We start from the raw sequence: 24,326 nt of genomic DNA, 5'->3' as shown, positions 1-24,326 counted from the left end.
TTAGTGATCTATCTGTCTTTCTCCTTCTTCCCTGGTGGAAATAAACCACATTTTAAACTGAGCCTATCTTATCTTTCTATTCTCCTCTACCGACTTCTGTTTTTACTCATGTTCCAGTCCCACACTGTTTTAATTATTGAGCCTTTAGAATATGTTTAATATCTGGCTGTGTTTATTCTCATTCTTCTTTTTTCATAGTTTTTCTAGCTATTGTTGTTTGATTATTTTTCCACATTAATTTTAGAATCAACTGGTCTACTAAAAAAAACTGTTTTGTTAGCTTTATTGGAATTGTGTTATATTGACAAATTAATTACAGAAAAATGGTATTTTAAGGATGTAGAATCATCTTATCCAAAAACTTGGTATGTCTGTCCACGTCTTCTTTTGCGGCCATTAGTAGAGTTCTAATATGTTCTAAATAGGTCTTGCATATTTCTTGTTAAATTTATTCATAGGTATTTTATCTTTTTGTTGTTTTGTTGTTGTAAGTAGAGTCCTTTCTTCCATCACATTTTTCTAACTGGTTGTTGTTTTTTATATGAGAATGCCATTGATTTCTATATGTTAATATTATACTCTGCTACCACCATAAATTTGCTTATTGTTTTTGGCAGTTTTTTGGTTGACTTCCTTGTGTTTTCTAGTAATACAATTACATGACATGCCAACAGTGATGGTTTTACCTCCTGCTGAAATTTTTGCCATGATTCTTTCCCTGCCTTGTTGCATTGACTTGTACCTCCACGTACAGTGTTAAATAATAGTGATGATGGTGCACATTCTTATCCTGCTTCTGACATTCAGGGCAACACTTCTAGTTTTTTCCCATTATGCATGATGCTGGCTTTTAGTTTTCAATCCATGCCTTCCAATTATGGCTTTTGACATTGAAGATCTGGGTTCAGATATTCTTTTCTCTACCACTAACTAACTGAAAAACATTAGGTAAGTCATCTAACATCTCTGATTTATTTCCACATCTGTAAAATGAGGGAGCTGTTGATAATGGTCATGAAAGCACTTGACAAGCTATGCAATATGAACGTCCCTTGTTATTCCTGTTTCCTCCTGTACAGAATCCTTCCTTACATACCTCTTTTTGGAATTGTAAAACTGGGTTTCCCTTTGTGGCTCCAAGCCTTTTTTGTAATTCCATTCACAACACGGTTTCTACGTATATTCCAAGGCTGGAAAGAAAAAGTGCTTTTTGAACGATGAGCAAATTCCTTTGCTGACATTTAACCAAAATGTATTTCAAACCTGAAGCTTTTTGGAAGGCTAAGAAAATGTTGGTCACCTTCTTGTAAAAAAGTGAAATAAAAAATGTTTATGTACCACAGCACTTCCTGACTGAGCTGGAAATGAGTGCACTGAGGTGGTGTTATTTTGTGGTGTTTCAGTTCTGGGAAAAATGAAACCAAAATATATAGGAAATTTTTCAAGATTTTTGGTTGTGAAAGCTTTTCCTTTTTTTTTTCTTCTTCCAACTTTGGTTAACATTGAGAGAGCCATCCAAATTTGATTCAGCTACACAACTTCGGCAAACTCATTCCTGTCAAGTGATCCGCTAACTAACATTTTCTTCTGTGTTAAATTCTGTGTTTTAGAGCGTGGACTGCGTGGTCGGACATACTGATGGCTACCATTCCTTTCTTAGACATAACACGGCTGCCTGACAGCCCTGACTGAACGTCAGATAATTTGCGCATATAGGATTTTTTTATTCCTTTTTAAAAATGAGCTTCTGTACTAGTTTTTGTGCAGGGTTATGCCTCGGTCCAATCTAATAAGATGGGCAAATTTACTTTTCCTTTGTAAGAAATCCCCCAGCAAGTGGCTCCGTAACTTAAAGGGTTTTCATTACTTTAATATATACTTTAATATATCAACTGGCCCCACAGCCCCCATGCTCGGAAAGTAAACTGTGCAGTCATCTGTCTGTCCCCCATGTTTTCTAACACCACTTACCTTCCTCTTTGAGGCAGCTCTCATAGGACCTCGGATTCAAGCTGTGAAAGTAATTTCTTTCGAGCAGTAACAGCCTTCCTCACTGGGCTTGCTGTTTCATCAGTGGCTTGGTCATGTGGCTGGGCTTCAGAAGAGAATTTCATACTCCCTCATTTTCCTGGATTCAATTCTCTGACTACATGTCGAATCTGAGGAATCTGCCCTTTCTAGAATGGCTTGCGGACGCAGTTTTGCATTAAAAGCTAATGAGACCTACATGTATGCTCTTGCAGAGACTGGTATGAGTAGGACACTAGTCTCCAGCACATGTTATAGATTTGTTTGCTGTCCTTAAAGGCACGCACACTGGAAAACATATTCCTTCTTTTATATATATATATTTGTGAATCTCAAAGTCAGTAAGAGAAAACAATGGGGGAATGTGGCATAAGGTACATGGATCCATTCAGTTTTTTAGAGGGAAAGGCTTTTGGAAATCTTCGCTTATTAAATGTAAGTGGCAGTTGCTAGAACAGTAGCATTGCCATCCTGTATGTTAGTCCACTTTATGGAGCGCTTCTCAAAGCAAATTTAGAAAATTAGAATAAAGGCCACACTAGAAAGCATTAAATGAATCAGTCAAAAACTAAACCTTTCACAGACATGGCCTGCACTGCTAAAGAGAGCTGGCAAAGCAGAATATTCATGGCTCCCTTCACAGACCACCAGCACTCCCAACGAAGGGCTCCATCCCTAAGTTAATTCAATAATAAAACAAGACTCAGGGTTGAAAATATACTCATTTCCGTGGAGGAAAACTCTTCATAATTCTGCAAATTAAGCTGAGTAACCCAGAAAGTGACAGCATGCGTTCCATTTGTCATTTTTCTCATTAGCTACATTTCAGAAGACAGAACCATCTCCCTGTTGTTCACTACTGTGTTACCAGCTGTTAGCAAAATGCAGTAAAGATCTGTTGATTGATTGGTTTATTGATTGATAGCCGGGGAATATAATAAGTACTTCCACCTTTGAAACAATCTCAGTTTGTTGAGGAAAGTATGTATATCTTTTATTATGTAAATACAACAGCAAGCAAAGTAAATATGATGGGCCAGAATCAATTCTTAGGTAATCAGGAACAGACTGTATGCTGTGGAAATGGTTTACATTACCCCAAAAGCAAAATTTTGCATTTAGTGTAAGATATGGTGGTAAAACATTGAGCTTTTGCTTTCTACTGATAGTGTAAACATTACTCCAAGATGCAGTCTCTGGAAATAATTTAGTTAACTCTTATTTTTATATGCATGTTCTGTTCTGGAGACTTGTTGCAAAAATTGATGGAAAGTTATCCTCTTTAAGTGACGGTTTGTTTACAGGAATTCCTTGAAATCTTGATCGCTATTGAAAAGACTGAAATAAATGTTGCCTCAGACTGCCTGATGCAGAGCTACCCCACAGCTTCCAAACCAGTGCCATACTTTGTTAGTAAATCACCTAAACTCCATAAAGGTCATGGAGACTGCTCCCTTTGTAAAATGAAATATTTATGTTTCATTCCCAAAAACATATTGTGGATCATTTTGGTGTTTTAAGTTGAAGGTACATAGTAAATTATTCCAGAATTATGGAGGCCAAATGTCATTCTCTCCAAAAGTTTGTGTAATATCTATTTATCTGTGGGCAGATGACTACATAGCATAATCAGAGGCAGACTTTGTCATGTTAAGTCTAAGTAAACACAGCTGAACATAAGCAAGTTGGACTACAAGGTTTTTTTGAGCTTTGCCAACAGCATATGACCTTGGAGAATGCTGCTTTTTTTTTTTACTACAATCTTCTGCTTTCAATGGAAAAAAAAAAAGAATTCTTTTTGTTTGGAATTAACAAGTGATGATTAGAAGCTTGTTATGTTCTAATTTTTAGATGCAAGACGAATAAACATCATGCACGCACCCAACAAAAAGCCACCTTCCTGAGGGAGTTATATTCCCCGTCAGGGAGCTGAATATAAACTGCGAGGGTGGAAGCCAATTAAATGGGGCTTCTTTCTAAAAGAAAACTTTTTCGTGTTTATTTGTATTTTGTTCTTTGTCCTTCTGCCATTTCAACAGATTAAAATTGTGGTTCCAGATGCCACTAGAAAATGAACTTTATTGATTTACCCATTCTTTAGAAGCGTCTGTCCTCAATAGCAAAGAAACTGTGTTGTCATTAACTTTCAGTTTTCAGTAGAAACTCTCATTAACTGCTTTAGGCTTTCCACAAGTCCTTTTTTTCCTTTTTTTTTTTTAATGCAAGTTTCTTTTCAGTCACCTAATACCTTCTTCTTTTAGCCTAGTATGGGGTCCAATATTATATTTTTTTAAGGGCACTTTGTGGCTAAAATAAGTTCCTATTAAATACTTCATGTCAAAAAGTGGACTTTAAGTGAGAACTTTGGTAAAAGATGGATTAGTGGAGATTTGTCTTGAAACGTCTAGCTTTTCAATATTCTCAGACTGGTGAGCGGCCAGATAGATCCTCTTCTCTTCCAGTTCTTTCACTTAAGGAAACTATTTTTTCCCCTTCACCCTTCGGGTATACATTTCCTTCTCAGAGCAAATGCAGGATGTATTAAGGATATCTTCTCCTTTCAGGACCCCCACTCCCTGCCCTTGCCTTTGCTCCCTCCCACAGCACTGCCCTCAAGGAGCTGTTGTCATTTCTCTCTCAAAGTGTGAGTTGCTTAGGGATGAGATCCATTAGTGATTTGTATTTCTAGGGCCTACCACAGTGCCTGGCATATAAGATGCGTTCAGTAAATGTTTGCTGTGTGACCCATGGACTCATGAACAAGTAAAGACAACTTGGAGAAGAGCAAATTCTGTTACACTTAAAATTAAAAGATCTGGCTTCTAGTACTGGCCCTATTGTTTACTAACAATTTGGCCTTGGACCTATCAGTCATTTTTTCTCAGTCTCAATTTCCATATTCTAAAATGGGGGAAATGATAGGTATACACAAAAAGGAAATGAGATAAATTGCACATTTATGACTTACAAGTGTTCAATAAATATTATCATCAACTGAATTATGTTAACTTGACCTAGCCCTTAATTATGCCCCAAAATGGCAGGGAGGATTCGGGGGGATAAAATGATACGTATAAAGTATAATTTTCCACTTGACACAAAAAGATAATTTGGTTTTCACTTGGATAAGTTCACACTCACTGTAATGTAGTTGTACATTCTCTATCAAAGTGCCAGCCATCCAAAGATGGCAAAAAATTTTTTTCAAGAGAAATCAAGTATTTCTCACATTCTGCCACGCAGTGGGAAGAACTTTTTAATAATTATCAGTCTCTTTGTAAAATATCAGGAGTATTTAGAATAATCTATACATTCTTGCTCCAGTCAATCAAGAATTTAAAGATATCAAGTACAGCTGTTTAAGATGAAGCCGTGGTACAATTAAGGTCTTTTAAATATGATTTAAGTCGTTATTTTATTCCTTGTGAAAAGGACAGGTATACCAGTTAGTTAGATCTTCATAGAAAATTCTTAATGACAAATATTAGAGAAGTAGCTTATAAGAATTGGGAATTCCCAAAGCTGTTTCCCCAAATTCAAGTGCTATATTCTATTGTGAGTAAGGGCCTTCACATGTAAAACTTTCTCCAAGAATTTAAGAGTAAACACTACAACATACCTGTATGATTGCATGGGTAACACATGTAAGCCACTGGTCCAATAGCTATTACATGTGTCAGCCCCAAAATGAGCAGCAAAAGATCAGTTGCTGACATAATCCTGGAATTTGCCTTGGTATGCTCATTCTCACTCTCACCAAAGATTCCATCCTCATGTTTTGCATATTATGGCTACCAAGCAACTGAAGTGATATTCTCCAAGCCATTGCAAAACCGAAGCCTTCATAATATGCAGTCTTGCTCCTGTGATAATTCTCCACACTCGAGCATCATAGACATAACATGGCTGCCCTTGACCTAGCTTAGATAATTCAAATACAAAAGCTATTTTGAATTGTTCTGTTGTTATCGGCTCCACTTCAAGGTAAATCTTCCACATTCGTCAAAAGTTGCTGCCACTAGAGTATTTCCAATTGTGGAATAATTGTAGCTGTTATGTAGTGAGTATTACTGGGTGCCTTGTGTCTTACAGTGATTATTTCTAATTTCTACAAGAGTCCTCATTGTTCAATATTTTTTGTATCTATTATATAGATGAAAAAAAATGAGGCTCAGAGAGATTAGGTAACTTGCCCCATACCACATGCTAATATGCAGCAGAACTGCAATTCAGACCCCAAGCTCTTTGCTTCCAAAAATCTACTCTCCTTCCAGTGTACCTTACTGTTGGGGGAATCAAGTGTGGTTAAGTGAAGGTACCCTCCACAGTTTGCACTGATGAGCAGAGAACAGGTGTACTCAATTCATGATAAACCAAAACAAAGACACGAATCCCATTAAAAGCAGCTGGAGGAATTAAGTAACTAATGGTTTATTTCTCTGCCTCAAAGACTGCTAAAATTAGCTTGGAATTCCATTTGAAAAATTCTTCAATTAATCATAAATTCTGACTCCCGTTTCTAAAGCAAAATTTTGATAGATGTTTCCAGCACTTGCCCCACGCAACTCCCCTTACTTCCTCTTTTCTTCAGTGTAAAAATAATCTCTTTTCTATTTCTGGACCCACTTTCTGCTTTTCCTAGCCCTGCCAGTTTTTATTATTACAAGGATTAGTTGTGTGAATAATTAATTAAATGCATTTTCACCAAGGGCTTTTTATCACTGCTCATCTTTCATTTCTTTATTCTTCTCCTAGGAGCTCCTGTAAGTCAACTCAAATACAGATTTCTTGCTTCTTTCACTTTGAGACTATTATTGGCCATCTTCTTGTCCAAGTAAGAATCAATATATTATGTTGTCTAATAAACTATTTTATAGAATGGCTTTTATAAGCCTCCTAACGTAGGCTGCAAATCAACTGGGTAATGTATCCAGCTACTTCAAGTTTGGAAAATAAGAGAAATACTTTTTCTAAAAAGCTTTGCTGGCCAACTCCACCTTCTTCCCTCCTATTCTCATCTTATGCTGAGGGCTGTATAATTAACTGCTGCCCTAAAGCCTGAAACAATGGCTCACTTCTTCATGTGTGTTTTGTAATGTCCTGTGTTCAGCTCCCTTTGTGGGTGGCCTGGGAAGGATGGTTACTCCTCCTATGCTTCAGCTCCTTTGGCTTTGGACCCATGTGTGAACTGTATGCATAACAGAGAGTGGTGCACTCATGCTGGGCATTAACTGGGTGTGCTTCTAAGTAGATAGACATCTGAAATAATAGATGTCACGAACAGTGGTGCTGTGGCACTTTTCTAAGGCCAGGGGCCTTCACAGCTCTTGGTTTCTTGTGAAAAACTAGTCTGCCCTTGAATACCAACCCCTCTTGCTTCCACCTCCTGAGTGTGGAAAAGTGACTAGAACTACCACATCTATTAGGAAGGGAAGAGAGCCGCTTACCTACAAGAGCTTGGAAATCTTATAAAGGAATGTATGGTTTTCCTGGCTGTTACTAGCCTTCCCTACCCCCACCCCCCCAAAAGGGTAATTTTTTTGTGCTTTCATGATGAAAATATATAGTTTGTTTACTCTTATGTATGAGAGCCAGGTTCCTTTATATAATACTTTGATTCAAGGCAATAATTACTATCTTTTTCTCATTGCTGATTCACCATATATTTCTGGACGTCTGGAGAGAATTTAGAATTAGAGAATTTAATTTTTAAATTATTTTTGAGAATGTATAGTGTATTCCATCACCAGAAACAAAAATGTGGATATGTGGATCTAGTTTGTTCTGGAAATGTAACTTTTGCTTTCTTTTCCTTTTTGCACAGCCTTCTGCCTTTTCCCTCCCTTTCTCTCTTTTGTTTAAAATTGGTTTATATTACTGATTGTTAAAACAGTACATTTCTTGGGGCACCTGGGTGGCTCAGCGGTTAAGCGTCTGCCTTCGGCTCAGGTCATGATCCCAGGGTCCTGGGATCGAGCCCCGCATCGGGCCCCCTGCTCAGCCAGGAGCCTGCTTCTCCCTCTCCTGCTCCCCCTGCTTGTATTCCCTCTCTAGCTGTCTCTCTCTCTGTGTCAAATAAATAAAATCTTTTAAAAAAAAAAAAAACAGTACATTTCTCTCTAAAGTCTCAAAAAGTATGGGAAAAGGTAGAAAATATAAGGAATAGGAGAGGATTACTTTTAGCCTAGAGAAAGTATTAGGTTCATTGTTCCTTTCTCTAAATCAATAATTTTTTTTTTAAGATTTTATTTATTTATTTGACAGAGACACAGCGAGAGAGGGAACACAAGCAGGGGGAGTGGGAGAGGGAGAAGCAGGCTTCCGGCGGAGCAGAGAGCCCGATGCAGCACTTGATCCCAGGACCCTGGGATCATGACCTGAGCCGAAGGCAGACACTTAAAAACTGAGCCACCCAGGCGCCCCTAAATCAATAATTTTTAATGACTAAAGTAAATGTTTTCTTTTTTATTTTTCAGGTGCCTTATTTACTTATAACAGCATATGACATTTATAAGACAATATGTATGGCAGCTGCTTGCATTTAAATATATTTAAATCATGAAAACATGCCATTCTGTTGTATTTACATTTTCATGAAATGGCTTTGCAAGAATTTTATACTTGTTCTGTCCTTTCCTGGTAGTCATTGAGCTCTGGTGTTTTGTTTTGTTTTGTTTGATGTATGATCATAAGGGTGCTTGCTTTCTCTTTATCATTTCTTTGTTTCCATGCTTAAGTACTATATTTTTAATACCTTGTGATGCTCACAGAAGTACCCTTCTTGCATATTACATTCCTTAAGCGTGGGTGTGAAACCTTATTATTTTAGACTTGCTACGTCTGATTTTGGTAGGCCGTTGGCAGTGGTGGTCTCAGCATAGGATGGGTCTGTGTGCTCTGGGGAAAGAACATTCTCGGCTCACCCTCCTGCAGACACCCAGCCAAGAGTTGTTCTCAGTTTTCAGCCTGCCCATACACCACCATTAGTACTTTGGTTTTCTTCAGTCCTTTGGTCCAAGGTGCTCTGACATTCTGCCATTCTTTAAGAGCAAAGCCATCGGCAGGCCTGGACAGGATCCTCTCAATCCTTCTTCACAGCTGTATTCAACATCATGACCACGGCATTCAATTTTAGTGATTTTGGCCTTGGTGGTGGCCTACTTTTTGCATAGTGGTTCTGTACCCCTTATCCTTGTTCCTCTTTAGAGATCATATAGCTCCAGCTACGTCTCAGGGTTGCTGTAAAAATAACATTAAAAATAGCCAAAAACTGTTTGTAAAACCTCATCACTATGTTGATGTATAATAAAACAGTGCTCTGTTCTTTTTGAGGCAGGCTTGAATAAAACATTCTACTAAGGGCAGCAGAAACTAAGTTTACTTTAGTTTAAAAAAGCTTATTATCCTACCCTAGAAAGAAAAAATTCTATGTTAGGTTGAATAATTAGTTTTTGATGACCCCATGTGGATTACTATCTGTCACCCTGTTTTCCCAAAGGAAAGATAAAAAAAAATACGAGAGTTTCAAAAATAAAAGGCCCCACCATCACAGCAATATAGAGCTGGGCCAACATGTTTATTTTCAAAACAGAAAACACAGATCTTATAACAGTATATTGTTACCATCGCTGTTCCAATTAGAAGAAGGAGGATGATTTGATTATTCTGAAGTATTCTGTAATATATTACAGTGAAAATCTTGGGTTTCTTCATTCTCCAGTTTGTATTTGTAATGACTGTCCCTGAATTATATGTCATAGTATATTAAAAATTATAATAACCGGGGGAAAAGCAATGCAAGAAAGTAAAATGTTTTACCGCCCCCCGGCCCCCACAAAAAGGCATTCTTAGTGGTATTATATTCACGTTTCAGCAAAAATCGAAACAATGAAAATTATCTCTGAAACCCATTTCTGAACAATATTTTCCAACAATAATGTTATATCTCCTATTCACATGAAGGTAGACTCAAGAACTTGGTTTGTTAAATACAGCCTTGTTATTTGACCCTTGTTGGAATACTAAGAACCCATAATGATTTTTGAAAAATACCGACTAAATTCTGCCTTATGCTGCTACCCTGGAGTGAACCCCCAAGAGTTCCAGCACTAAACACAGTCTAATGCCCCACAGCAGTTTTTCTCCAGGGGCAGCCCTTTCCTCATCTACATTAGAGCATCCCGGGAGCTCATTCAAAGGCACATTCCTTAGTATCTCTGTGACCTACAGAATCGCAGTCCGAGATGGGATCCAGGAGCCTGCCCTTTTGAGAAGTTCCCTTGTGTATGTTATTCTCCTCTCTACAGCATTTCAAGAAGATGGGTTAGAGGCTAGGGTGTGATAGCGGACACCACACGTGAGGCTAGCACCCCTGTGGCACTTGGAGCAGCCCCTGTGACTGGTTAAAGATGACGGACAGTGTTGCTTCTTTACTTCAGGAATCGTGACGCCATAGCCTTTACTATGGGCCAGGAACTGTTCCAAGAGTTCAACACTCACGACCTCGTTTAACCCTCACAGCAGCCTGGGGAAGTAAGTGTTACTATTGTCCCCATTCTGTAGGGGAAGACACTTAGACACAGGTGTGCACAACTAACTTGCCCAAGGTCACGTACCTAGTGAGTTGGCTATTTTCCTGTGGTCCCAGGACACATCCTGTGCTTCTACAAATTGTGGTACAAAAAGATGGTTTTTGATCTATCCATGTTTTTGTTTTCCCTCCAAACAGAGCAACTTGTTACTGTTCAGCCATTTGTCCCCCATTTTTTTTTTTTCCTGGAAATCTCTTGTATTCTAAATTTAGGTGATAATAGTGGATTAGGATCTGTATGCTATTAGAATTTAATAAATGCTTTGGGGTGTAGATTCCTGGGCAAAATTTAGAGTAGATACTTCTGGCAAGATTTAAATGGGGCAGGGGAGGGATTTGGTATTTCCTTGATCAAAACAGATCATCAGAAGACCTTTAGACTAGGAGTACTCTGGAACCTCCAGCAGAAACCAAGGCCCTGGAAGGCATTTAATCTCCCCTTTACACCTAGTTCCTTTTTTAAATTCGCATGCCCTTCAATACCGTCAGCAAAAATCTTCCCAATCTTCATTTCAAAGCCCCTCCTCACCCTACTTTAGACTTTTTTTTTTTTTTAAAGATTTTATTTGAGAACGTGAGCGAGAGAGAGCAAGCACAAGCAGGGGGAGGGGCAGAGGGAGAGGGAGAAGCAGACTCCTCTGAGCAGGGAGCCTGATGTGGGGCTCGATCCCAGGACCCTGGGATCATGACCCGAGCCAAAGGCAGGTGCCCAACCGACTGAGCCACCCAGGCGCCCCTACTTTAGACTTTAAATGACTGTTTCTGAAATGAAAAGCAGAAAATCACAGAACCTAAATGTGTGAACATAGAACACTGACATGCCAAGCACAGTTTTAACATTTTAAGTGTATTAAGAACATTGAAATGTATTTGAAAAGTAGAAGGACTGGTAATCCTGTTCATCTTATGTCTAAAATATGTTTCTTTTCTATTAATAAATACAGCAGATGAACTGTGGGTAGAGAAGCGGTCATTTGCTACTCCTCAGAAAGATCCAAGAAGTTTGTGAGCGTCATCTCTTTTATTGTGTCATTTCTGGTGTTAATGCAGTCAGACAGGTTTAAAAGCAAGGTCTCCTCATCTCAAGTGCCATTTCTGGAGATGGTAATTTGAGGAATTTGAAAAACATGGCAAAAATGTGAGCCAATTCAAAGATACACTACGGTTCATATATCCAAGGAAAAGTACTTTTTGATGGTTTTTCAGAGATACTGAAGAGCTTGAAAATACATAGATGGAGCCAGACTCTCCAGCCAGTTTCTAGATTATTACAAATGCATATTTTTCCATTTCCTGTTGCTGAAGAAAGACATATTAATACTTCATAACCTAACACTATACAGATATATATTCATTAAACAAGTCAGCCTTCTAGAACTGCAATGTAGCAGCTATAAAATTGATCTCGGGAGAAAGAGTTCTTGTGCTATTGAAGAACTTAGGGGATGAATATCAATATCAACTTTGGGCCAAAATTAAGGTAAGCTAAGAATTGGTAAGTCCATCCAGTTTTCAAAACTAGTAGCCCAACTGGCATGCAAAAGGAGTGCTTTTATAAACAATTAATGCTCTTTGCAACACACAGACACACACAGAAGTTATTCATGCATAGTTAGGAAGTCATTTTCTGAGACTTTGGCTGGAAACCTAGCTTTCATGGATGAAGCATTTTGGGTAACATCTCCAGTATTCCCCTTGAGAAAAATGAAGTAATGAAATACATTAGACACTTAAAGTTTGCAGCTCTTCTTTCATGTGGCTCCAGTATTCTTTGTCTTGGCATGTTGTGATAGTTTGGCACAAAATAGCATCAGAAAAGCCATTTTGTCCTTGAAGATGATAGATTCTGCACACTTAATCCATTAATCTGAGCTGATGGGCTTTGCCCAGAGTTAAAATATTTTGTTCTTACATAATGGTTTTTTTATTAAATCTCTGAACAATACTAATCTTTCTGGTGACTACATTCAACCCCATATTCTAGATGTAAAAAGTAAAGTGAGAGAGGAGGTTAATTTTTTTATTTTATTTTACGAGGGTTCATATAGTGTTTGGTATACGTGCTCAAGCTCTCATCTGTTTTAAAAAATATTCAATCATGTTGTCCTCAGAAGAAGCGTATCATTATAGTACTATTAGCCCCCTTATATAGGTGAGAAAGTTGAAGTCAAGCAGGTGGTCAGCAGTCAAACAGATAGTAAGTGGTAGAGCAGGGGTCCATCTCCTGCTGTCTGGTTCCAGGGTCTGGGCTCCAACCACTGCCCTAGGCTGCCTCTGTGCCTCATACCAGACCACCCTCATAGTTAATAACGATGAGCTAAGAACAGAAATGAGAATATTTAACATTTCCAGACCCCCTTTCTGGTCACTCACCAACAATTTCCTCCCCCACAGACTGCATTCTAATTTTCAAAGTGAAGTTTCAGACTGAAAGTTTTAGACTTTGGGAAGGTGGAGCCTTTGAGATCACAGAGGAGCAATCTTGGTAGATGGGATCATGCAGAACAACTTAGCATCAAGAATATTTAATGTATTTAGTGAAAAAGATTGAAAGTGAAGTTGAGACATTGTAACTGGGTGGTACTCTGCTTATTTGAAAAGTTACTTTCAAATTATAAATCCCATTTCCTACACCTTTAGTCCTCCAGCCTAGATTGATGAGGTCAGAATACCTGTGCATTTTACAGCAACAAAGGTACCACTTGGAATTAACAAGGAGCCATTAGTCTCAAGGTCTTATGCTCTGCCTAATAAGGAAAGCCATCAAGGCCACTACTCCGTAACCGATAAGGAGCCAAGCCACACTTTCACAGGTTTGCACACAGACATGGGTTACTACTGGAACAATAAAGAGTGTTGTTGTTAATGGAAATATAACCTATCCTGAAAGCTTTGAGATGTCAGCTTACCCCTACCCTCACCGAGGAGTTCTTCGCTATTGGTCCAGAAGAGAGGGGTGTGGTTTCTAATTTTTATTTCCTGGCAGGAGTTAGAGGAGATGATGCATTGACAGAGAGGCAGCAGAAGGTAGGGATCCTGTGGATCCAGGACATCTGGGCATCATTAACCATAGTGAGGGGCCAGCCCACATGAGAGGTAGCAGGAAGGAAAAGAATCTTTGGCCAGATGGTCGAAGTCATGGCTGGAGGAAACACTGGCTTAATTTTTGGAAAAGATTTTTCTTCAAACTCTGAAATGATTTTGGAAGTCATTCATTCTTTAAGGCCTCAGGATAAATAATTGAGCTAGTATATTGCAAAAAGGAAAAAAAAAATACTAACTCTGTCCATGAAGATGAGGTGGGTTTCATTTATAATTCTCACTATTCAGAAAGCTTGCAAAACTCTCCCCCCACCTCCCATCTCAAGGCTGTCAAAACTCAGGCTCCAGTAACTCTTCTGCGAGCAGTGTCCTTGATACTCACCAGGTTCAACTGCAATCTCTTCCTGCCATGCTCAAGTTTTAAAGTAGAACTCACTTTTGGTTGTAGTAGAACTGGAAGAAGCAGTTCCGTCATCAAAGATACATGTTGCAGGTTGTTGGGTATTTCTTTTCCTTCCTGCTGGGGCAAACATCACTTAGAATGATTTATTGTTACTCATTCAGAAGCTCTGCCTACCCCAAAGAGAGGCTAACCACAAAAATTTCCTCTAAAAGTGATGCAGCCACAGCTGTTTAGGAGTAACTCAGCAGTAACTCACTCTGGGCAATAGAAGAGTGATTATAAGGATATCACGTCTATTAAAATGTCAATCCAATTAAAGCATGGGAGAGAGCTCAAGAGAGCTTAGAGTCCCTATTCTGTGATTTGGACAGATTTTTTTTTATATTATAGATTAAATCATAAGCAGAAAAAAAGTCTCTTTTTGCATCTCTGTGATCTAAAATACTAACAAAAAGAACAGAAAAGGTGCTTAATAGATTTTTAATAGGTTGTCATTCGACGGGCTTTCTATGTAAACAGTGCATTAAGCCTTGTCACGGTCTTCGAAGGTGGCTTTGTCAACAGAGACCACTCGAATAATTGAATGCAGTAGGTAAAAACATGACCTTCAGAGTCGGCTGATGTGATACTCACCACCCCCATTGCCAAACTGTGTCCTTTGCGAGTTTCTGGACCCCTCTAAGCTACAGTGTCATTTGGAAATAAGGCCCATGGTGCATTTCACAGGGTTATTGTAAGCATTTAACCAGATAACATTTTAGAGTTCCTGGCATAGTGCCTGGCATAAGAATAAGCATCCAATCAATGTTAGTAATTGTTATTTTTAAAGATAACCCCTTCTTGTAACACTTGAGTCTCTCAATATCCAAGTTTAAACTGGATGAAGCTGGATTTGAATTCTTCCAGTCTGTTTGTATTTCACAGGCAAAAACCACTGCCACATCAGGGAAGGCCACATGGTAGATTACTATCTTATTTATTAATAAGGCGAAAGTCGAAGTTCAGCGAAAAAAACAAACATGTACAGAATGACCCTATTTTTAAAAACATATATAAACTTGCTTGAAAAGCCATATATTCAAATATTATATTAGTTATCCCTAAATTGCCTTTATTTTCTCTTTTACACTTTTCCCCAGATTTTCTGCAGTGAACCTGTATGACCTTCTTATTAGAGAAACACAGCATATGCTATTTTTAAAAGGAAAGTGTAGAGTCAGAGTGGAACCAATCTGTATGTGTGTGTGTGACCCCTGCCTGGATCCAGTATGTGGGGAGATAAAGATAGAGACTGTGGAGGTGGGAGCAGGGAACCCCAGGGATCGCTTTGTCCATTTGGGGTAAGGTCCTGTAGATTTAAAGCCGTCAGCATTTCGTAAGCTTCAGAGAGGTTTTCCATCTGCCTGGTTCGCCAGAGTCTTGTTCTTTATCTCAACTGTTACAAGTATGTAAATAACTCCAGAAATTGATCTGGTGTCCTGGGGGCTCTTGGGACCTCTGAGATCAGAAACACACCAAACCCTGGCTGTCCACATCAGCTGTCCCTAGTGATGACCCCAAAACGGACACAGTGTGAGGGGGCGCAGTTGTCAAGCGTCTGGAGCTCTGACTCACTCCATTTCAATTTAGGGAAATATGTAGTATGTGATTTTTAGATTATTTAATTTTTTAAAATCCTCATATGCTTTATTTACATTTCAGTGATGTGAGTTATTGTTCCACATTTGTGGAATATTTTTTAAACATTCCTAACTTTAGGGCTTATTGATTAAATTTGAAAAAAAAATTTCAGAGAAACATATTTGGCCATATTTTTGTCTCTTTCTATGACCGTAACTCTTACTTCAGGAATATAGATCAGAACTAATACATTTCTAAATTGCATTTATCAAATTCGAGTGGACACTTTGCCCACAGAGCTTGGTGCTTACATGTCTCGAATTGCAATAGAAGTGGTTTTCCGTATAATTGTTTCTCAACGTAACTTTATAAGGAAACACATGTCCAAACTGAGGATAGCCCCACTTTAAGTTTCAACATGGTTTGGGTTTTACGGCATCCAAGATTTTCCTAACTACGCACCTCTTTTTTTTCTTTCCTTTTCTTTTTTGGTCTTAAAACACGCTCTTTTGGCTGGTCCAATAAGTTGTTCCTGCCAACCAGTTGCTTTTATGGTAATTGACAGCGTAGCTGATTTTTGGAACCTTAGAATCTAAAAAGGCATTTTAGCCCAGACTTCGGAGAGGCCCAGCCAAGCTACTTGCAGAGTAAGAGATACAGCTGAGCTGAATGTAGGGCAGTCAGGCCCTAAGTTGTCTGTGCATGTTAATTAACAGCAGTGAAACGTCTGCTCTTACTCAGACTTAAGATTTCTGTCTTTTCAGCAGCATTCTGAATCCTTCCCTCTCCTGTCAGATTGTGACTGGATGCCGCTCCTGGACAGGAGCCAGTGAGACCACCTGTCTGCAGTGGACAGAAGTGGTGGGAGCCCCCTGAGCACTGGTGGTGGGTCAGTAGACCCACCACACCTATCTATTGGCTGAAAAGACACGAAATACTTGGATCAGATAAGAGCCAGCAAGTTTACACTTCAAAAAGAAAAAAAGCATAACAAAAAAACGTCTTCACATTTAATAGAGTTATTTAATATAAGGAGTTAGATTGTACATTTTCTGAGTTCCCCTCAGATGATATCAGTTCTCTAAAATAGGTGGGGTATTTCCCCAGATTTCATCCCAGCATAAGGACTAGAAAAACAATCTTCCCAAACCACCAGATCTTTATTGTCCTTTGCTTTCCTACAAAAGCACAAATGTTTCAGAGTAAAAGGGCCCCTGTTTGCTATCTTCCTTCTGCTAGTTCTTTTGGGAACTAGAACACACTACTCTGCAGGAGGTGGCTCTTGGACGCCTAATATCCTAGTGACACCGGGCAACCCACCAATAACAGCAACAGCAAAAGCATGCCCTTCTAACACCAGTTTATGTTTTGAACCAAAAGCACCCTGGACACAGAGACTCTCCCCACCCCCCTCCGCCCCAAATAGTAGTAGTCACCTCTTTCTTGTTGGTTTGAAATGTTTGACATTGAGCTTTGTTACACACTGTTTTCGCATTGCTATTGATAGAGAAGCAAAATGTCTCTTCTATTCATTGCTTTTTACGAAGACCTTTCTTCCATTGCTGGGAAAAGAACCTGAATCCGTACCTAATGACATTGAACGTACCCATCAGCTTTAGAAATAAAACGCAGGATGCAATCTTTTGAACGCTGCTGGGGACATTGTTGAAATTCATGAAACTAATTAAGAACACCCGAACAGGGATTGGACTCTATGTTTTACACTTCAAAGGTATTTTCATAGGCACCACACTGTAAAACACATACACCCAAGGAGTAAGCAGAATTTTATAATTTCACAGTTGGCTGTAGTCAACTTGTTTCTCCATGGAACAAGTTCAGGGAAGCAGCCGCCTTTGATGGGGCTGCAGGACATGCAAGTTCACGCATCCTCTTAAATAGAAGCTCTCCGTGGACCTTAACAGTGAATTCCATGTTCTCCTTTCGCAGGCAGGCTCCACTCATTTATGGCATTTCTGGGTTCTGTAACCCATTACATATTTGATAGCCACAGGCTTCCTTCTTGTCGTCTGTGCGGTAATCACTCTCGGGTTGACCATTCAGGTAGGGAATCCAACTCTGGTCCCCTTTGAATATGTGAGACTGCTTTGTTTGTAAGCCAGAGCATCAGTTACATGGTCTTTTCTAAATTATGTTTTGTTATTTCCCTAATGTTATTTAAGCTTCATGGAACTTATTCTGCTTTTGCCAAGTCTTTCCATTGAATAAATATCTCCATAACCTATTGCTTCACTTTGGCAACAGAATTGTTGCAATTTGTGGGCAAAACTGAGCAAAGGCTTAACTCTTTTTTTTTTTCCTCTGTAAAATAGCCAGTGTTGCTGGCTTTCCTCCTCCTAAACAAAGGCCTGGACTCTGTCATTCCTGAGTAAAGATTTACAGATAATAGTACGAAACAAAGAATGACTTAACAGACACAACAGAGACATGCTATCCACATACAGAGTCACTAATACAAAATAAGCTAAGACACAAAGTGCTTAGACTACTGCCTGGCACATAGGAAGTGATCTGTAAACTAGGATTATTAGAGTTCTGTGAATTAAAAACTGTCATTCTCTTCCTTCAATTACATAAGTAATTGTATGATTCCAAAAATATCAAGAGCAGCAGAAATATAGCTAACCATCCAGGCCAACCTAGTAGGGACCAGAAGATCCAGAGGGTGACCAACTGCTCACAGATTGAGCTGTTTCCCTCAAAGGACCCCTAAATGAAAGGAGATCAAAGAAAGGGACAATGTTTGTTGTTCTGTTTTGGGCCAGACACATAGCAACTCATTTATTCCTCATAACAACCTTGTCAATTATGCACTGTTTTTGTTTTGTTTGCCTGCCTTCTTTTTTTCTTTTTTTTTTAAGCTCCCTGGGTCCCTGGGAAAGGTTGTACGAAGAGCCCATAGTGACCCATTATTTTACCCAGGTCCACACCAGGATGCCTGACTCAGTATGCACTAACAGGCTTTCCTAATTCTTTTCCTTTCTAGAGGACACAGGAGTTTAGCTGCCTCATCTCCATGGACATATAATCATTTCCTCTTGACCATATCTTCCTTGGAAAATTTTACCCTGGTTACACTGTATTATGATCATGTTGATGTTCTTATTCTCAAGTCCCATGGCTATCTTAGAGCCCAGAACTGGAAAATTATGCTGCCTGGCCTTACTAGCCTTGGGTATTGTAGAGGGGGGAAAAAATGCCTTCAAAAATATTGGGTTGGGGGAGGTAAAACAAAGGGAGAGGATGGAGGGCAGGAAAAGACAGCTTTCCAAAAGCCATAGAACCAGTAGAAGGCCTTGAGTAAATATTGTGTTTTTCATGTTTCCTGTGTAGGGCAAAGTGCCTCATTCTGTAACTACTTGGTAATATTTATTGTTGTTTTTGATGATGATGGTGGTGGTGGTGGTGGTGGTGGTGGTGGTGGTCGTCATGACTTAATCTAGTTTTGGAGTCTCGTAGGTTGATGGGGAGTCCCAACCCTGCTCCTTTGTCCCCACTTCCCATGCCATGTTAGCAGATCCTCTTTACCCTCTCTATATCTTTCCCTCCAGCATGTCTATTTTTGTGTTCCCAATACCATATTCTTTTAGCCTAAAAGCTACCTAGGGAAAGTTAATCAAGATCAATAGCCCGTTTCATCTTTCTTGATATTGATGTTTGCATTGGTAGACATTAGTGCCTGAGAGAGGGAGGAAATCTACACCAAAAGAGAGAATGCATAAGCAAAGCTCACACGGTAATGCTCATTTCCTGCAGTATGAGGGGTTTCTTTGCCACTAGAAGGCTGGTGCCCTATTATTCTAATAGGACCAGAAGTCCTGTGCTGCTACACTGAATCTGTCACTCATTTGCTAGCTAGCCAGAGGGAACTATTTGTCAGTCCTTTTTCTGAGAGAAAGGTTTGATTCCCATGAAGTCATTCATAGAATATTGAACCAGAGGCACCGTGAAGTTCTAGGAACTCCCTTATTTTATAGTCGAGGAAACTGCATCCCAGACTTTGTGGGAGTATCATAGCCTGTCCAAAGGTACACAGCAGGTGAGTGGGAGAGTGAGACCAGTGACCATAGGAAGAGTTAGCATTCTTGTCCCTATACTGTCTGCCTCCTCATGAAAAAGCCCAATTTCTCAGAATAAATCAACGTCAGACTTTCGTGTATCTATGGAAGCTATTTTGTATTTTATATTACCTGTTCTCATTTGCAGAGAGATTTCTTTTGTATCTTAATTTAAACTACTTTATCTTTGTAGAAAAAAAAATTAACTGATTTTCAACCATATTTCCTGATGAGCTTCTATTCCCGCTCATTAATGATGCAACTCCAGAGATTAAAACAGAAAGAGAAAAAGAAAAATAATTGAATTTTTGCTTGTCTTTACAGACACTCTGGAAAATGGATCCAACAAGGGCGACAGGTGAGAAATATGTTTTTATCTGCCATTTGTGCTTTTCACTGATGGCATTTTCCATGTACACTGCAGTGAGTTTGATCATTTTCTTTCTTTCTTTCTTTTTTTTTTTTTTTGCTTAAATCCAGTGCAGCCAACAGGAAGGGACCAAGCAAGGATGACACTTACTGGAAGGAGATTAATGCAGCTATGGCCTTAACCAATCTTGCACAGGGCAAAGACACCCTGCAGGGAACTACGAGCTGCATCATCCAGAAGTCGTCACATATAGCAGAAGTAAAGACCGTCAAAGTGCCACTGGCTCAGCAGTTTTAAGGGTTTGTCGCTTTTCAGACCAATGGCTGTTCTTCACGTCAGTGTTTTCCCCTAAATCCTCCTCCTTAAGAGCCGAAGCAGAAGTGGAAATGACTCCCTCTCAAACCTCTTCTTATTTTTAATTATCCTAACTAGATCATTTAGTTGCTTCTATAAAAGACATATAAATTATAAAAACCTCACTTTAATCAAAAATAGTAACTTATTTTATGTTACTCAAACTATGCATCAAGTGTCTGCATTGCCATTACAGTAAGTGCCTTGCTTCCCAAAAATCAGCAACAACGTGGGCATAGCGGAGTAGCTATGCCTCAAATGACAGCACCACCATGCTTGTTAGTCTGCGTGTGTCACTCCAGACGGGCCTGTAACCATTCCAGGACTGAAACCACACTCGCTGAAAGCCCTCATGATGTATTCAGTAATTCACATGTTAAAACTTGGAAGTCTGTTCAGCCCAAATGAAACATTCCTCTAAAAAAAACAAAACAAAAAAAAACATTCTGCATTTAAAATTGTTCAGCATGCTTTTCAGAGTGACAGTGAGAAATTCATGCATGTCTCTTGCCTGCCTATCTGACACACAACAAAGGTCCAAAAGAAAAGGAGCGGCGATCACATAATATGTACACGTAAGAAGAATCCCAGTGATACATTGTGATCTGAAAAACTTTTTCCAAGCATTGCTGGAAAAATACCACAATGCCCTTTTAGAATTAATTTGGATTTTCTTTTTCTTAAGTTTCGCTGAAGTTTTTAAAAATTTTATTATATAAATGACTCAAAATGTTCCTGTGTAGAACTAAACCTATAGTTTAGTTTTAACACATGATCCTGTTTGCATTAGAGTTCAGTGCTTTTTGTGATGGAAGCTGTTTCATACGGAATGGTTGAAAAACCGTTTAGTTGGTTCGTTTCAAATTATAATTGCTAATGGACAATTTGTATTGCAACGAGAACAAGACAATGAAAGAAATGTATCTCTGTGAATATACGTATACACACACACAATTGGTTTTTAAATTTAAAACATATGGAAAACAAAACATTGACAGTCTTTGAATTTTGCCAAGTAGGACATTAAATAAGTAAAAATTAAGTGAAATCATGCATTAAAAGAAAGAACATTTTGTTTCTAAATTAAACTATCGTTGAGTGAGAATAATCAATATCAAGAAAGAAGAATATAGTTTTCAATCAAACGATAATATTCTAATCAGCTTGGGGAGACTTGAAACTTGAATAAACAGTGGAGATGCCAAATATAATACAGAGTATATGTGCTACAGAGAAGTAAAAAGGATTTGACTCTTATGGTGGGATGTTTTTTCTGGGTATGTAATCTATTTTGTAATTTTTTTTTTTAAAACTGGAAAGCTTTTTTGTGAGTGTGAATGAGAGCCAATAGTGCAGCCATGTGGTGATATTTTTCTTTATTTTGCAAAACGCTTTTAAAACCAAAGGCTGCTCTAGTTGATATATGGACAATATCAATCTTGATATAAATTGTAGGACACTTTTTCATGTAACATAGCATTTGGGGATTGGGTTTATTTAGTGTAATGAAAATAATTTGATATAAAAATATTTTGTATATATATATTTTTACTTTGTTTTCTAAATTGCTGTTTGCAGTAACAGTAAATGCAAAGCAAGATATGTTAAGTTATGACTGTATGATCAGATGAAGTATGAGTTCTTTTGGTTTACATCCTTAAATAGTTACAGATCCATGATAAAAACTTTGGAATCTTTATAAATGAATTTTGTCAAAACGTGATCATGTCAAAGAAAACTAAGGACAAGTACTTCACTCTTTTTCATACTATTATAAGTTATTCTGGTATTAAATATTTTAATAAAATTGATTTTGTTTTGACATATTTCAGTTAGATGAATGGATGCTGGTTGTTTTTTATTTGAATTAGTCATAATTCATTTTTGCCATCTTTTTGAAAAGAATCAGCAAATTTGTTCTATGTTATAAACTATGGATGACAAGGCAATATAGGAGAGCTTTCACATGATTTTTTTTTTAAATACCAAAGCTTGGAATCTGGCCTATAAATACATCAAGAAGATTTTATAATTAGCACATCCTTGGCAATATCTCCAATTGCAATTACTTTTAATTTATTTTTTCTTTTGCTGCTTTAACGTTTTCTGGAAATTAAAGTCCCCCCAATCCTTTAAAAGAATCTTGAACAATGCTGAGCCAGCAGCTAAGAATCTAACTCATAATTTATGTTGTAGAGAAATAGAATTACCTCTATTCTTTGTTTTGCCATATGTAATCATTTTAATAAAATTAATAACTGCCAGGAGTTCTTGACAGATTGAAAATAAAAGTTAATTTCTAGACCTCAAGATCATATGAATTTTGTTTTCCTTTGAGAGTTGACCAGGTGGAGAAAGAAGTAGAACAGAAGGGTCCATTATATGCTGTAAGTCTCTTTAGGTTGGTAAGGGATATGATATGGGAGCACTGCATTTGTATTAGGTTTGATTTTCATCACCTTAGACCACCAACCTACCTTTTAAGAGCCGAGGAAAAGAGAGTATGATGCTAACTGTTAAAATACATAGCTTTAAAATGAACATTTTCACTAAACACCTTCTTTGAGAAGCTAATACAATAAGCATTATTACTGGCTTTGAAGTTAGACAGATCTATGTTTGAATCTCAGCTCTGCCACTCACTGCATAAGATCCAGACTCAGTCACTCTGGGCTTGGCTTTCTTCATCTGCAAAGTGAGAGGAATGAGTCATACCTTGTAGATTTGCTACAAGGTTTAGAGATCACATACAATACATGAAGTGCCTACCACAATGCCTGGCATTTAATAGGTGCTTAATAAGTGGAAGGTATTATCACATAATTATAATTCCTCTATATAGGGTTTGTGTGCAAGAAAGTAGAAATACACATAGCATATGAAATATGGAGAGTTTAATGAAGAGCCTTGGGAAAGGAAAGATATCTGACATGAAAGACTGCTGTGGAGTAATAATAGTTGGGATCAGAGTTGGAGAGACCTTCAAGAAAGATCATTTTATTATTATTACCTTGAACTTCCTAGAGAAAAGGATAAAGTATAACAAAGGTAGGAAAGAACAGACATGCCAATAGAAGACATAGCATGTGGGAGAGCTTCCTTCATCCATATCAACCAGAATTGCATTTCCCTCTATTCATCCTGCTTGATCCTGTTCAAGATGACTAAGAACTCAAGCTGCTGTCTGTATCCCTGCCTGCTCCAAGTAGCAATGTTTAACAAACAGTGGCAACAGCCATGGTCTGCTTTTAAACTCAGCCAGCTCAACAGCATAACATCATGCAAATAAACACAGAGAGTAAGCAAGCCACCCAGACTCTTCTGTCTGGGGCAGCTTAGGTCGGCCATGCCTTGGAAAGCAGTGTGGGGTGGTGGTAAGGACTTGGACTGTCATAACCTGGCTTTGCCTCTTCACTGCTTGGTGACTTTGGGGAATAAGCATAAATCTTGTGTACCCAGTGTTTGCATCTATAAAATTTGATCTATGAAATTTACCTACTCCAAAGATCTATTGTGAGGATTAAATAAGGCAGTGAATATAAAAGTACTTTGCAAACTGCATGTACTGTACAAATGTTAATGATTATTAATGTGTTCCAGATGACTCTGTAAGACCGAATATCCCATATTTTTGGCAATATAAACTGTGGTTTCCATGAAGCATATAAGACCCCCAGATTCTGTCAAGTTCATATTGTGATCTACCATCTTTGGGCCTTCTTGAGCAGAGTCTTCTGGTCCTTTACTTCTTTTTAACAGTTATGGTCAGAATTAGGTGACTGATAGTTACACTGCAGGGACAGAATCCTAACTTCATCACTTCCTAGGTTGGAGACACAT

The 24,326-nt window shown here is 38.4% G+C and overlaps 1 protein-coding gene across 6 annotated transcripts in view; it reads left to right on the top strand.

Annotated features, from left to right (window-relative positions):
- The window catches only part of MKX (mohawk homeobox), a 64,339-nt gene that overhangs the window by 39,494 nt on the left and 519 nt on the right, over nt 1-24,326 (top strand). For 4 of the 6 annotated variants that reach the window (XM_032395863.1, XM_032395864.1, XM_032395862.1 and 1 more), the window contains exons 6-7: nt 20,087-20,120; nt 20,243-21,970. In XM_032395863.1, coding sequence (XP_032251754.1) covers nt 20,087-20,120; nt 20,243-20,429 — 221 coding nt within the window. In that variant the 3' untranslated portion in view covers nt 20,430-21,970. Of the gene's footprint in view, nt 1-6,783; nt 6,863-20,086; nt 20,121-20,242; nt 21,971-24,326 lie in introns of those variants that run through there. The other 2 variants (XM_032395866.1, XR_004298291.1) reach the window with 2 other exon arrangements.

The sequence above is a fragment of the Phoca vitulina genome, unplaced genomic scaffold (assembly GCF_004348235.1).
Source record: "Phoca vitulina isolate PV1807 unplaced genomic scaffold, GSC_HSeal_1.0 scaffold88, whole genome shotgun sequence".
NCBI lineage: Eukaryota > Metazoa > Chordata > Mammalia > Carnivora > Phocidae > Phoca > Phoca vitulina.
Note: the sequence above shows the minus strand (reverse complement) of the source record. Positions and strands in the feature narration are given on the sequence as shown.